This window comes from Mobula birostris, chromosome 3, assembly GCF_030028105.1.
Source record: "Mobula birostris isolate sMobBir1 chromosome 3, sMobBir1.hap1, whole genome shotgun sequence".
In the NCBI taxonomy this organism is placed as follows: Eukaryota; Metazoa; Chordata; class Chondrichthyes; order Myliobatiformes; family Myliobatidae; genus Mobula; species Mobula birostris.
Window position 1 is genome coordinate 86,946,496 of NC_092372.1, and position 13,952 is coordinate 86,960,447.

Sequence of the window (13,952 nt, forward strand, 5' to 3'; positions counted from 1 at the left end):
TGCTGCTGTAGTGTGAAGATCCGGGAAAGTAAGTGCTAGCTGCTATTGTCCAGGATCCATTCCTCGGGGCAGTGCTGGCTGCTGAAAATCACTGGCTGTTTAGCATCTCTGCAATTGAAGGTGGAGGAGGCGGGAAGGAAGAGAGTAGGGGTTCCCAATCTTTTTATGCCATGGACCAATACCATTAAGCAGGAGATCTGTGGGGCCCGGGTTGGGAACCCCTGGAATAGAGCTAATTAGTAGGGCAAAAGGGATAGTTAATCAGCTGCTTGAATGACAACCAGTGTCCCTTTAAGCTGCATGGCCACACAGTAACTGAAATGCTCCTGCATGTATAGCCTTTGTTGCTGTGTCAGGCCATGTAAAAATTTCCTGCTCAGAGCAATAGTTTGATCCATGCAGCTGTTTTAAAAAAAAACATGTTTCTGCCACTGTTCCAGTAAACCTCTTTTAAGGAGCCAACCACAAGAGGAATATTATGTCCATCTTTGGACACCCTACTGTAGTAATAACGTGAAAAGCTTAGAGAGGTTGCATAGGAGATTTACCAGAAATAATTCCTGATTAGTGACTTTGGTTACATGAACAGTCTGAAGAAATTGGGGTTATTCTCCTTCAAATGGAAGAGTTTGCAAAGAGGTCTGAGAGGTATTTAAAATCATGAAAAGTCCAGACAGAGTAGACAGTGAGAAATAGTTTCAAATGGTAGAAAAGTTAAAGATCAGAGGTTATAAAGTGAAGGCAATTGATAAAAGATCCATAAGTGACAAGAGGAAAAATATTTTGTGCAGGGAATGATTAGTATCTGGAATGCACTGGCAGGGTAGCTGCAAGGCAGTTTCAAGTACTGCTTTTGAAAGGGAAATGGCTAGGAACTTCAATGGAAGTACAACTGCATTGGTATGAAGAGAGAAAAAGTGAGTGTGACCAGCTGAAATTGTTCTTATGTGATGCTGGCAGGTTCTTGATGGGCTAGTCAGTGTCCCTCCATGCAATAGTCTTTATGATTCTGTAAGCATCAGTAAAACTGGAAAATTGGGCCTCCTCTGAGGAGCATCATTACCATTTTTCCCCGGGTAAATGACAAATCCGGGTTGATGCTTTTTAATGTTTATTTTGGGGATTTGGGCAAGTCTGGCAAGATGAGAATTTGATAACATGGGGAAATCTGCAGATGCTGGAAATTCAAGCAACACACACACACAAAATGCTGGTGGAATGCAGCAGGCCAGGCAGCATCTATAGGAAGAAGTACAGTCAATGTTTCGGGCCAAGACCCTTCGTCAGGACTAACTGAAAGAAGAGATAGTAAGAGATTTGACACTGGGAGGGGGAGGGGGAGATCCGAAATGATAGGAGAAGACAGGAGGGGGAGGGATGAAGCTAAGAGCTGGAAAGTTGATTGGCAAAACGGATACAAGACTGGAGAAGGGAGAGGATCATGGGATGGGAGGCCTAGGGAGAAAGAAAGGGGGAGGAGAGCACCAGAGGAAGATGGAGAGCAGGCAAGGAGTTATTGTGAGGGAGAGACAGAGAAAAAAAAAGGGGGAAATAAATAAATAATGGATGGGGTAAGAAGGGGAGGAGGGGCATTAACAGAAGTTAGAGAAGTTAATGTTCATGCCATCAGGTTGGAGCCTACCCAGACGCTCTGTCCGCCAGAGAAAGCAGGATCTCCCAGTGGCCACACATTTTAATTCCACGTCCCATTCCCATTCTGATATGTCTATCCATGGCCTCCTCTACTGTCAAGATGAAGCCACGCTCAGGTTGGAGGAACAACACCTTATATTCCATCTGGGTAGACTCCTTGCCTGCTCTCCATCTTCCTCTGGTGCTCCCCTCCCCCCTTCTTTCTCCCTATGCCTCCCATCCCATGATCCTCTCCCTTCTCCAGCCTGGTATCCCTTTTGCCAATCAACTTTCCAGCTCTTGGCTCCATCCCTCCCCCTCTTGTCTTCTCCTATCATTCCGGATCTCCCCCTCCCCCTCCCAGTGTCAAATCTCTTACGATCTCTTCTTTCAGTTGGTCCTGACGAAGGGTCGCGGCCCGAAACGTGGACTGTACCTCGTCCTGTAGATGCTGCCTGGCCTGCTGCGTTCTCCAGCACTTTGCGTGTGTTGTTATGAGAATTTGCTGCTTGCTCTCGACGTCCTGAAGGAACTGATGGTGAACCACCTAGTTCATTTGGTAAAGGTGCTGATATGCAACTTGTGCCATGATTAATGTCCAGTCGCGAAAAAGGATATGAAACGGCTATGTGCGTTCAAGCATGCTCACTTAATCACACAGTTGCTAGAAAAATCATGATTTGTGTTTGCAGGTGAAGGTAGTAGCTATTTAAATATGCAAAGAGATATGATTGTAACCATTTTTTTTTGAAGGAGGATGACTACCAGAATCAGCTAAAAACACTGAAAGAGGCTCTATTAATGTCCCAGAGTGAAATGTTCAAGCTACAGAAAGAAAGGACGCTCCTTCAGTACAATGTGGAACAGCTCAGCCAGGAACTGGAATTAAAGAATCAGGAAGCCATCCAGCAGAGAATTAAACAGGAGCACCACAAGTTAGTAACTCTTGCTTAATGAAGTTGTATTTTGTTAGAGAAAGCAAAGGGAATGGGATAAGAGAGAAATCGCTCAGATTTAACGAAGTGCTGTCTTCTGGGCCACGCTTCTTTCTGGTGCCTACGAATGCTTTGGACTTGGTGAATGAAGGAATAAGGTTTTGTGACAATGCATTGATGATTTCCAAGTCCACTGGTGTCAACCAGCCCATTGTAAATGACCCACATCAGAGACTTGCCCAAAGTAACACATACGGAATGTTGGAGGAACTCAGCAGGTCAGGCAGCATCTGTGGAAGTGAATAAACAATCATCGTTTTGGGCTGCAACTCTTCATCTGGACTGGAAAGGAAGGGGGCAGAAGCCAGAAGAAGGTATCGGGAGGGGAAGGAGTTCAAGCAAGGTGGTGATAGGTGAAGCCAGGTGGGGGAAGGTGAAGAAGTAAGAAGCAGGGAGGTGATAGGTGGAAAAGGTAAAGGGCCGGAGAAGATGGAATCTGATAGGAGAGGAGAGTGTACCATGGGAAAAGGAGCACTGGGGGCAGGTGATAAGCAGGTGAAAAGGTAAGGGAGGGACCAGAGTGGGGAACTGAAGAAGGGGGAGGGGGAAAATTATTTGCCCAAAGTAATGCCTTGTGGGGGGAAGAGCCAGTAAAAGCCTTGCCCACAAAATAACTGGATAACATCTGACTAAGCCACACTCCTGGGCTCTGCTGTTAACTTGGTCAAGGACAATGAATGCTTCTGAATGTAGCGAAACATAAAATATTTTGTAAGATTAATCATCTGACAATTGATTTTTTGTAAAGATTTATGCCTTTTAAAAAAAATTTTGAGTTGTTACAATATTACCCAACTTCTGTTTTCCCATATTATAGATCACTGGAAGAGCTGAAGGCAGAACACAAAAAAGAAGTCAACTTGCTGAAACAAAATCATTTAAAAGAAATCCAAGGCATTGTGTCTGATTTCAGTAGCTCCCAAACCAGCCTCCAAGCAAAAGTAGTTTCCATGGAAACTGAGTAAGTGTTCCATTCCCTGTTAAAACACTAGAGTGAAATAAATAGTGCTTTGAGATGCATGTTAAAACCAACAACTCTGTGCATGAAAGTTCTGTGGTCAATTTGATGATGCTCAAATCTGAGGCAAAGTCAATGTCACTAAGTTCTACTGCGCTTTTGGAATTTCTGGAAACAACTGGGACAAATATAACTTTAAGAAATTTATTTCCACTTTCAAGACGGATGGAGCATGATGGGGTGGTGATGCCGTTGTTAACTTGCCAGTTTAGGTACCAAAGACCTAACCTAACAAACCTTAAGATCAGAATTTGTTTCCCACAAGGGCCCTATAGAACTTATATATGGAATTTAAAAGAAAAACAACTAGATTTAGTTATGATGACCATAGAAACAGTGGATTGTCATTAACACATCTTCTGGTTTATTAGGTGAAGTTGAGCTTATTAGCAAGTTCACGTATGCGCAGGTGAAATTTTAAAACTTGCAACAGTATCACAGGGACATAGCATACAGACAACATTCACAAAGAAAATACAAATTGAACATAAGCTATACAAGAAAACACAATTAGAACAAAAAGTCTATTGTGGTGCAAAATGGAAAAAGAGGTCATAGTGTTACTGTACTGAGGTAGTGGTTACGGTTGTCCAAGTTGGTTCAAGAACTAAGTGATTGAAGGGAAGCTTTGACCATTGAACCTGGTGATGTGGGATTTCAGACTTCTGTACATTCTGTGTGATGGTCATCGGGGGGGAGGGGGGGAGGTGGTGAGAATTCTGCAATTCTGACCCAGTTTTGTTCATTCTAACTTCTTCCTAACCAATGTGATTGATTCTTTCTTAAATCCTCTCTGAACCGACCAAACAAGCAACTCAGTTTTGCTCATTGCCAGTTATAATAAGGGATGATCTATAAAAGTGTTTCAAAGAAAGTAGATTGGCAATGTGGCGGGAAGCACAGCTATCGCACAGCTCCAGGAACCTGGGTTCAATTCTACCCTCTGCCTCTGAGGTGTGGAGTTTGTGCTCTTTGTAGCTAGGTGGGTTCCTCTTGGGTGTTCTGGTTTCTTCCGACAGCCCAAAGATGTGCTGGTTCTAAAGTCAATAGGCAATGCAAATTACCCCTAATCTGAGTAGTGGTAGGAGTATTAGCGGGTAGTTAATGGGCGTGTGAGGGAGAATATGTGGAGGAATAGATTGACAGCATAGTGGAGAACCAAAATAAGCTAGAGGGCTTCATTTGTTGCTATATAATATGAGGACTACATTTTTGACAAGACATTATTAACATGACACCATTAGAATTTGAGGCTTTTTTTAAAACCTTTTCTTAACTGTGACTTATCGTGTAAAAAACACCTCACTATGTGCAGTGGTGAAATCATCTGAGTACGTGGTGCATGAAATATAAACCTGCCAAGATATTTTCGCCACAGGATTTAATAACTCATCCAACTTTATTTATCTTGCCTTGTGCAAACTCCTGTCGAGTGACAGCATAATTAATTACACCAATTTGCTTATAAATGACTCATAACAAACTCTGTAAAACTTGCAATCATTTGCAGACTGAAAGAAATCGAAGAAAAATCAAAAAAGCATGAATCCAAACCAGAAGATTTGCACCTCATTAATATGCTTCAAGATAAGCTATCAGAACGTGATCAGGTTATTAAAAAACTCTTGGTAAGTGGTTACAATTTGGGACATTTCAATGAGAGTCAAGCAGTCAAAATGTTGACCTATATTCCTCCAGGCAGAAAAAAAATCCTCAGTTCCCATTCAGCTAATATGGTTTACTTCTTAATTAAAAAGCATATTGAAATATCCTACATTTTATGCATAGAAAATTTCTCAAGACCGAAAATGTGGTGTTTCTAACAGAAAATTTCTTCAATCTCATTTTCAAAATTTGTATCATGCTGGTTGGGCTGCTATTCCGTACAATAAACCTTTATGGAGGCCTCTTAGAAGTTCAAGTATAGTTCAAGAGAGAAAGGGTTATCTTCGTCAATGATAGCTGTCATGCTTCAAATAGAAGATCTGTGTCACCAAAATGTAGTTCACTTATCTATCACTGAAATAAATGTTCTGTGGAGACTGTGCAATTAACTGGTTTGTGACGGTACTGGTTCTCTTCCTTGCTCGAATTTGACAAGATAAAAGGGGTTTGCAGATTTCAGTGCTTGCACTTGTTTGCAAATTGAAATATGTACCAATTTAGGGCACAACTCCCAAGCCTTCAAGCAGTTCTTCTGCCAATACTGTAATGCTTCAATCTTATAATCACATTGTGATTATTAAGGATTTCAATTCTGATAAACATGATAACTAATATCGTGTTGTGTGACTTTTGTTTTTTTCCCTAACCTCTCTCCAATGAATTGGTTGTTGAAGTATTGCAGTTGTTGTTCACATTTACATAATTATGGATGGAGGATGGTTCTGGCATTATCAGGGGGACTGACGTAGGACATGCAGATTTATTCACAGATGGGGCAGGTGGTGCCCCTTGGCTAGTGTGTAGTTTCCAGGGTGGTGTGCTTTATCTGCCAACTATGCTAGGCGTTTAGTTCTCAGCACCATTCTATTCATTCTTTTTCACTTTCAGTTGACATGAAACAATGAATCCCTTGAGTTAGAGGGGTACTTACAATTTTTCTTCAAGCACTTCAAAGCTCAAAAGAAAAACTGCAAATACCACTCTAACTCAAGGGAATACTGGTTGTCCACCATGACAGAGTTTGGGACAGAGTCAGTTTCAGGATTCTGGTGTGAATTATGCAGCTAACCCAAGGGAACCAGATGAGTATAACTAGGGTTTCACGGCTGTGGATGTTGGTTGGGAAAGGACAGTCATGCTAATTCACCTGTACTGTCAGTGGATTAAGTGGTGACCAGTTCAAAACTTGATCTGTATCCATGCTAATTCACCTATACTGTCAGTGGATTAAGTGGTGAGCAGTCCAACACTCGATCTGTATCCATCATTAGCACAAGTCATTTTAACATTAGTTCAGTCTCCTGTTTGCATGATAATATAATCTGAATCAGGTCTCCTGCAAAGTAGAATGCTCCTTATGACAAAACCATGCTCCAAGCATTGTTGTCAAGAGGCAGATTTTGTCTTCACTACTCCATCCATGCCGGAGAATTCTTTTTCGCACTCTGGCATTGGAATAAGCCAGTATGGTCACTTTGCCTCCCTTCTACTGTATTGCAGGCCCGAGGTTTTTCCAAGCTCACAGTGGAGGCCCTTTCCCATTTCCCTCCCTCACCTTATCTACTCACTGGCACATCACCTCCCTCTGATGCTCCGCCCCTTTCCTTTCTTCCATGACCTTCTGTCCTCTCCAGTCAGATCCCCCTTTCTCCAGTCCTTTACCTCTTTCACCAATCTGCTTCCCAGCTCAATACTTCACCCCTCCCCCTCTTCCGGTTTCACCCATCACCTACTACCTTGTAATTCTTCCTCTCCTCACCTTCTTTCTCTGACTTCTCATCTCTCCTTTCCAGTCCTGATGAAGGGTCTCAGCCTGAAACGTAGACTTTCTACTCTTTTCCGTAGATGCTACCTGGCCTGCTGAGTTCCTCCAGCATTTTGTGTGTGTTGTTTCTTAGCCTTATCCATTGCTTTCACATTCTTGACCATCACTCATTTACTTAGGGCACATTCAACCCAAAAATTCACCAGCTCCCAGCAGAGTTATGAAACACAGAACCTGTGAAACAAGTTCACCAAGGTGCAAGATGTCATTGATGGAGAAAAGTGTTTCCATTTTGTGTAATGTCCCTGGCATCGAAATCTTGGTGATATCCTTTTATTTAGAGAGGGCTGGTGCAGAATACCCAAAACCCGTGAAGAAATTGATCAAAAGCAAAAAAAGTTACAGAAATCAGAAACAAAAACAAATGCCCAGCAGGTCAGGCAGTATTCATGGAGGAATAAAAAGTACAATTTTCAATTTTAAGTGACAATTCAGTTCTAATACAAAATGTAAAAGCTGTTTTACCTGGAATGATAGAATTCATTCTTGATTCTTGACAGCTATAATGGAAACAGTGGGAAGAGGAGATGCTGTTCCTTGCATTTACATTGAGCCTCTGTGGAATACTTACAGTGGGATAAATCAAAGTGACTGGTAACTAGAAGCCCAGTCATTTTTGTAAACTGAATGGAGGTGTTCTGCAATGTGGCCATAGACACAGGGGCAGAATTGTGCCTGTATTCACTGGAATTTAGAAGAATGCATGGGGATCTCTTTGAAACCTACCAAATGTTGAAAGGACTAGATAGGGTGGATGTAGAGATATGGTTCCTATGGTGGGAGTCTCCAGAACTAGAGGACACAGCCTCAAAATTGAGGAGTAACCCTTTAGAAAAGAGGTAAGGAGGAATTTTTTTTTTAGCCAGTGAGTAATAAATCTGTGAAATGCTCTGCCACAGACTGCGGTGGAGGCCAAGTCTGTGTGTATATTTAAGGTGATAGTTTCCTGATTGGTCAGAGCATCAAAGGATATGGCATGCAGGCTGGTGTATGGGTTTGAGTGGAATCCAGGATCAGCTATGTGAAGGAATGGTGGATCAGGCTCGACGGATTGAATGGCCTAATTCTGCTCCTATATCTTCGGTCTTTTGCCCATCAAACTGTATTTTGTTTCTGTGCAAATGCAGCGTACTAAATTAAAAGGCTCAAATGTGAAGATGTATTTCAATTGTATGTCTTTCAATTTGGTGTGCTGCATTTATGTAGAGATTGCTTATTTAAATTTTGGCTGGAATCATTATGCCAGGGAAATAATTTCTTTGCAGGTTCTCAGCAGTGTTTTTGCAATGGGGAAAGGTAGGTTCAAGGACTTATTGCAGACTTCATGAGCACTTGTCATCAGGCCCGGGGAACACTTACCAATTTCAGAATCCTACAGTTGTGTGAATCAGCTGCAGTACATCAATGCAGCAGCTTTATCTTCCAAACAAGCCAGTGGCATCAATTGCACAGAATCAGGGTGCTTTTAGAAACAACCTTAAAAATTTGCAGCACTCAGTACTGTATAGCAGAATTTCAGGAGTATTCAGTCATGCTCGTTGTCCCCACAGCCACAACCCTAATATCACCACCCATATTGTTCGTCCATATTCCAGGACATAGCTTATCATGCATAAAACTCTATTCCAAGAGCATTAAAGATGAAAGCTGAATCCACCAAGTCAGTTTTCAGATAAAGATGTGGTCACTCATCTTTTAGTAGCCCACTGAATTTCATCCTACAAAAACGATATTGGTTTTGTCTAAGAAGTGCGCTTTTTCAGCTCCACTTTTAACACCTGGAGGCACAATAGTAATGCTGACAGTATCTTGTTTTCAGCAGCTTTGGTTATTGAAGCTTTAAATGCAGCACAATATCCTTCAGGTTCACTTGGGCATCATTGTGTCTTTGTATCATTCCAGTTCCCACAAAAAGTTACAGAACTGAAAATTTCCTGCTTGCTGCATTTAACTTCCAGCCATCTTTTCATATCACCACCTTAAAACCTCAAAGTGGAACCTAAAGTCTTTTATGACTTTGAGATTTTTTTTTAAAGTAAATAAGTTTTATTTGCAAACTCATAACTTTCATCTATCATAACTGTGTTCCATCTAATTGATAGGACGACAGGAGGTTTAAGCAAATTTCCTTGACAAACAGTGAAAGTAACATCAATAGATCTTTTATCAGAACTCCTACACCTGGAAGCTTCACTTCAAACATGAAGGTAAATTGTTTTTTCAATCTGTTAAATATGTGGAAGATATGGCATCTCTAGCAGTGAAATTAGATGGAGATTAATAATTACAAATTTGTAAGTGAAAGGAAGCATTTTGCATACTACGTTGTTGTGTTAAGTGCTTATTAACTTGATGCTAGAGTGTTATTGAATAGGAAAGTGCAATTTTAAGGCCACAAAATTCCCTCCACAATGTTGTACTCTCATTTCAGTGGCTGTGTGGAAGAGATTCTATGATGGGTGGGGGGGGGGGGGGTCACACAGAGGAGGTATGGCCAGTTTAATATCCAGAGCTAAAGTTCTTTGAAGACAATGACTTCAGTTAGTAAGAAGAGGGACTATTTAATGTAACCCAGGAAGGAGGTTCAACCATTCCAGGGCTAAGGAAAGTAGAAAAATATTCCTGCTATGTACTGAACTTAGTCATCATTGCCCCCTTCAATTATCCAATGCTTCAAGGTAGTATTATACTCTATTTCCCATACCAGGTGCTACTGAATCTTTCCTCAACCCCTCCTGTACACTCCCACTTCAAAGACATAACTCATTTATTTCATCACACTCTAATTCCTTAGGCCAAGCATTTCCCTTCGGCTCCTATGTCATTCTAGTTCAGTTCAATAAAAGTTTTTAAAAAAACACATTTTTGTGCCTGATTTTCCTTTTTCTCTTCTGTTATTGTGGCAACACAAGTCTAGAGGGTGGTGAAGAGATATTACATGCTAACCTTTTTTAGATTGGGTATAGACTATAAACACTGGTTAGATCCCACTTAGACTATTGTGAGCAGTTCCATTCAGCACACTAGGGAAGATGTGGTTGAGCTGGTAAGAGTACAGAGCAGGTTCACCAGGATGTTACTGAATTTGAGGATTAGGGAAGATTGATAAGGTTGTTTTCCCCCTGAGTTGAAGGAGGCTGAAGATGTAGATAATCTGGATACTTCTTCTGTGGTAAGGATATCAAAAACAAGAGGATATGGGTTTAAGGGAAGCCAAAGGTGCTTTAAAGGAGAAAGAGGCATAGAAAGCTGCAGCACAGAAACAGCCCCATTTAAACTGCTGTCTATTGACCTGCACCCAGACCATAGCCCTCCATACCCTTAGCATCCACGTAACTTTCCAAACTTCTCTTAAACATTGAAATCAAGCTTGTATGCACCACTTGCACTGACAACTCATTCCACACTCTCATGACCCTCTGAGGGAAATGGTTTCCCTTCATGTTCCCCTTAAAATTTCACCTTTCACCCATGACCTCTGGTTTTAGTCCCACCCAAGCTCAGTGGAAAAAGTCTGCTTACATTTACCCTGTCTATACCCCTCAATTTTGTATACTTCTATCAAATCTCCCCTCAGTCTTCTAAGTTCCAAGGAATAAAGTTCCAACCTATTCAATCTTTCCTTATAACTCAGATCTGCCAGTCCAGCAACATCCTTGTAAATTTTCTCTGTACTCTTTCAACCTTGTTTACATCTTTCCTGTAGGTAGGTGACCAAACCTGCACCTACCTACTCCAAATTAAGCCTCATCAATGTCTGATACAACAACACAACATCCCATCTCCTGTATTTATTACTTTGATTTATAAAGGCCAATGAACCAAAAGCCTTCTTTATGACCCTATCGATCTATGCCGACAGTTTCAATGAATTAAGGACCTGTATTCCCAAGATTCTTTTGTTCTACCGCACTCCTCAGCGCCCTACCATTCACGGTATTAGACCTACCCTGGTTGGTCCTAATGAAGTGCAACACCTCGCGCTTATCTGCGTTAAATTCCATCTGCCATTTTTCCAGCTGCTCCAGATTTGAATGGAAAGCCTCCTTTATTTTTAAATACAGAAAATGGTTGATACATAGAGCATGCTGAGAGTAGGTGATGGAATCAGGGGGAAAAAAACACAATCAGCATCTTTAAAAGACGCTTACCATGCACTTAAATAGGCAAGGCATTGAAGGATATGCATTTAATGTGGGCAGATGGGATTAGTAATGACCAGCAAAATAGTCAGCATGGACACGATGGTTCCGAGATGAACACTCCATCATTCAGCAACTCCTCTGTACCTTTTTACAAACCACTTGTCTTATTACAATCTTACTTTGGCTAGCGCTGTTAACCCTTTTGATATCTAATGATCCATACCTCTGTCCCATCACACCTGAGCAAGCACAGTGAGATGATTCGTCCCTTTCTTACATACGTCACCATCACACGGGCACTTTCAAAGTTGAAAATGCTTGAAATACTCAGCAGATAAAGCAGTCTCTGAAATGGTACCAACTGAATTTATATGATTAATTTCTGTTAATCTGGCACAGAAAGATTTTATGCAGCAATGTGCTGGAAGAACTCAGTGGGCCAGGCAAGATAATGAAAAGAATATTCATGTAAATACCAGTGGCATATCTAATCCAACCTAATTACTTGATGTGCATTTATATAATAAAATTAGCAAAGACCATGAATAACCTTTTATTGACAAGTGACCACCAGTGATGGCATGCTGTTCTTTAAATGTAAATGTGAAGAAAGCACTACAGTGCCTCTAATTCCTCAGGAGTCTGCAGAGATTTGGCATCTCATCAAAAACCTTGGCAAACTTCTATAGATGTGTGATTGAAAGTGTGCTGACTGGTTGCATTATTGCCTGGCATGGGAACACCAATACCTTTTGAGTGGAAAATCCTACAAGTTAGTAAATTTGGCCCATTCCATCATGGGCAAAACCCTCCCAACCATTGAGCACATCTACATGATACATTGCTGTAGTAAAGCAGCATCCATCATCAGTGATCCCCATCGCCCATGGGTGGCCATGCTCTTTTCTCGCTGCTGCCATCAAGTAAAAGGTACAGGTACCTCAGGACTCACACCACCAGGTTTAAGAACAGTTGCCCCTCAAACATCAGGCTCTTGAACACTCATTTAAGGACTCTTGTTATTTCATGCTGGGATTTTTTTTTGCTCTTTATTTACATCTGCATCGGCACAGTTTGTTATCCATTGATCCTGTTTATGGTTACTGTTCTATAGATTTGCTAAGTATGCCCACAGAAAAAAACTCGGGGTTGTATGTCCTGACATGTATGTACTCTGATAATTAATTCTACTTTGAACGTTTGAAACACCAGCACAGACTTGGCTGTTTCTGGTCTAGATTCTACTATTATGGGCTTCATGCATGTTAATATCAGCATTGTTTCCAATTATTTAGGTTTGAGCTGCAAGAAAAACAGTATGGTGAGTGAAAATAGGGCATTATAGGACTCAGTGAACAATAGATCATCTAGGAGATTAAGCATTTGAGAAATAAACTGAGGAAGGATAGAGATAAACAAAGATAAATTCGAGGGAATGAATTCAATGCCAAGCCCAACAGAGCAAAGAAATCTAAAAGAAAGTCAGGAATAAGAGAGAGGAAATGAAAGCAAGGATAAGGCTACTTTCGAAATGTTTAAAGTATCCTACAACTCGTAGCTTTAATGAAGTACCACAGGTGGACAAGGGAGGTCAATTGGCAGTTTTTACCTCATGTTGCCAGATGAGGTATTTATACTGTTTTTAAAAAATTATTTAACTTGAATTCCTATGGCATGTTCACTTGGACATTTAATGTGCAAATATAGCAGCTTCATGAAAATCGCTAAGAATTTAAAGGCAAGGTAGCATTTTCACAGATCACTGGGCATCTACTCCCAACCAAAAATTGCCAGGGATTTGCATATTAATGATGCTGAGTTGTTCTGAGATTATATGTAGGATAAAATCTAAAGTTCAAAGTAAACTTATGATCGAAGTAGATACATGTCACCATATATAACACTGAGACTCTTTTTCTTATGGGCATACTCACTAAGTCCATAATACAATCAATGAAAGGTTGCACCAGTTTCGGTGTTCACCCTATGTGCCAATGACAGCAAACTGAGCAAATACAAAAAGAAAGAAATAATAATTATAAATAAATAAGCAATAAATATTGAGAACATGAGATGAAGAATCCTTGAAAGTGAGTCCATAAGTTGTGGGAACATTTCAATGATAGAACTATTTCATTAAAACAATTACAGCGCAAGATGTAATTAATGAGATTTAATAACAGGTATTTTTTATGAACTTGAATTTTAGAAGAGAACAGAAGATTTACCAGTCCGGGTGGTTAGTGTTCCAAACCTAAGTTCATGTGAGAAAAGCTTTCCAAACTCCGAATCATGTTCAATCAGTAAGTTTCCTGTGATTACTAAATCTCCGAGCCTGGACCAAAATCTCAACAGTGCATCAAGAATATTTCTACAAGTCCAGCCATCAAAACCAGCCCCAAGGTAATGCATTGAATCTTATATTGATTTTTGGTGTTATACATATGTAATCTAACAACAGGTTCTACCATCTATTTACATAGATCCTTTTTAAGATGCTTCACAGGAATGCAACCAAACATTATGTAATTAAGCCAACGGTTTTGACAGTCACAACGACAGCCCAAAGACTTTGGAACACCACCTCTATCGGCACCATCGTAGCCACAAAATAGTCGAACCATCTAACACCAATTACAGCAGGGGTTTACACCCTTTTTTATGCCTTGGAC

General features: G+C 40.7%; 1 protein-coding gene across 1 annotated transcript in view; it reads left to right on the forward strand.

Annotated features, from left to right (window-relative positions):
* LOC140195679 (protein FAM184B-like) overlaps positions 1 to 13,687 on the forward strand; it is a 228,838-nt gene extending 215,151 nt beyond the window's left edge. The window contains exons 12-16 of the mRNA XM_072254395.1: positions 2,386 to 2,567; positions 3,445 to 3,588; positions 5,156 to 5,273; positions 9,238 to 9,342; positions 13,490 to 13,687. Coding sequence (XP_072110496.1) covers positions 2,386 to 2,567; positions 3,445 to 3,588; positions 5,156 to 5,273; positions 9,238 to 9,342; positions 13,490 to 13,687 — 747 coding nt within the window. The remainder of the gene's footprint in view (positions 1 to 2,385; positions 2,568 to 3,444; positions 3,589 to 5,155; positions 5,274 to 9,237; positions 9,343 to 13,489) is intronic.
* Positions 13,688 to 13,952: the final 265 nt, after the last annotated feature.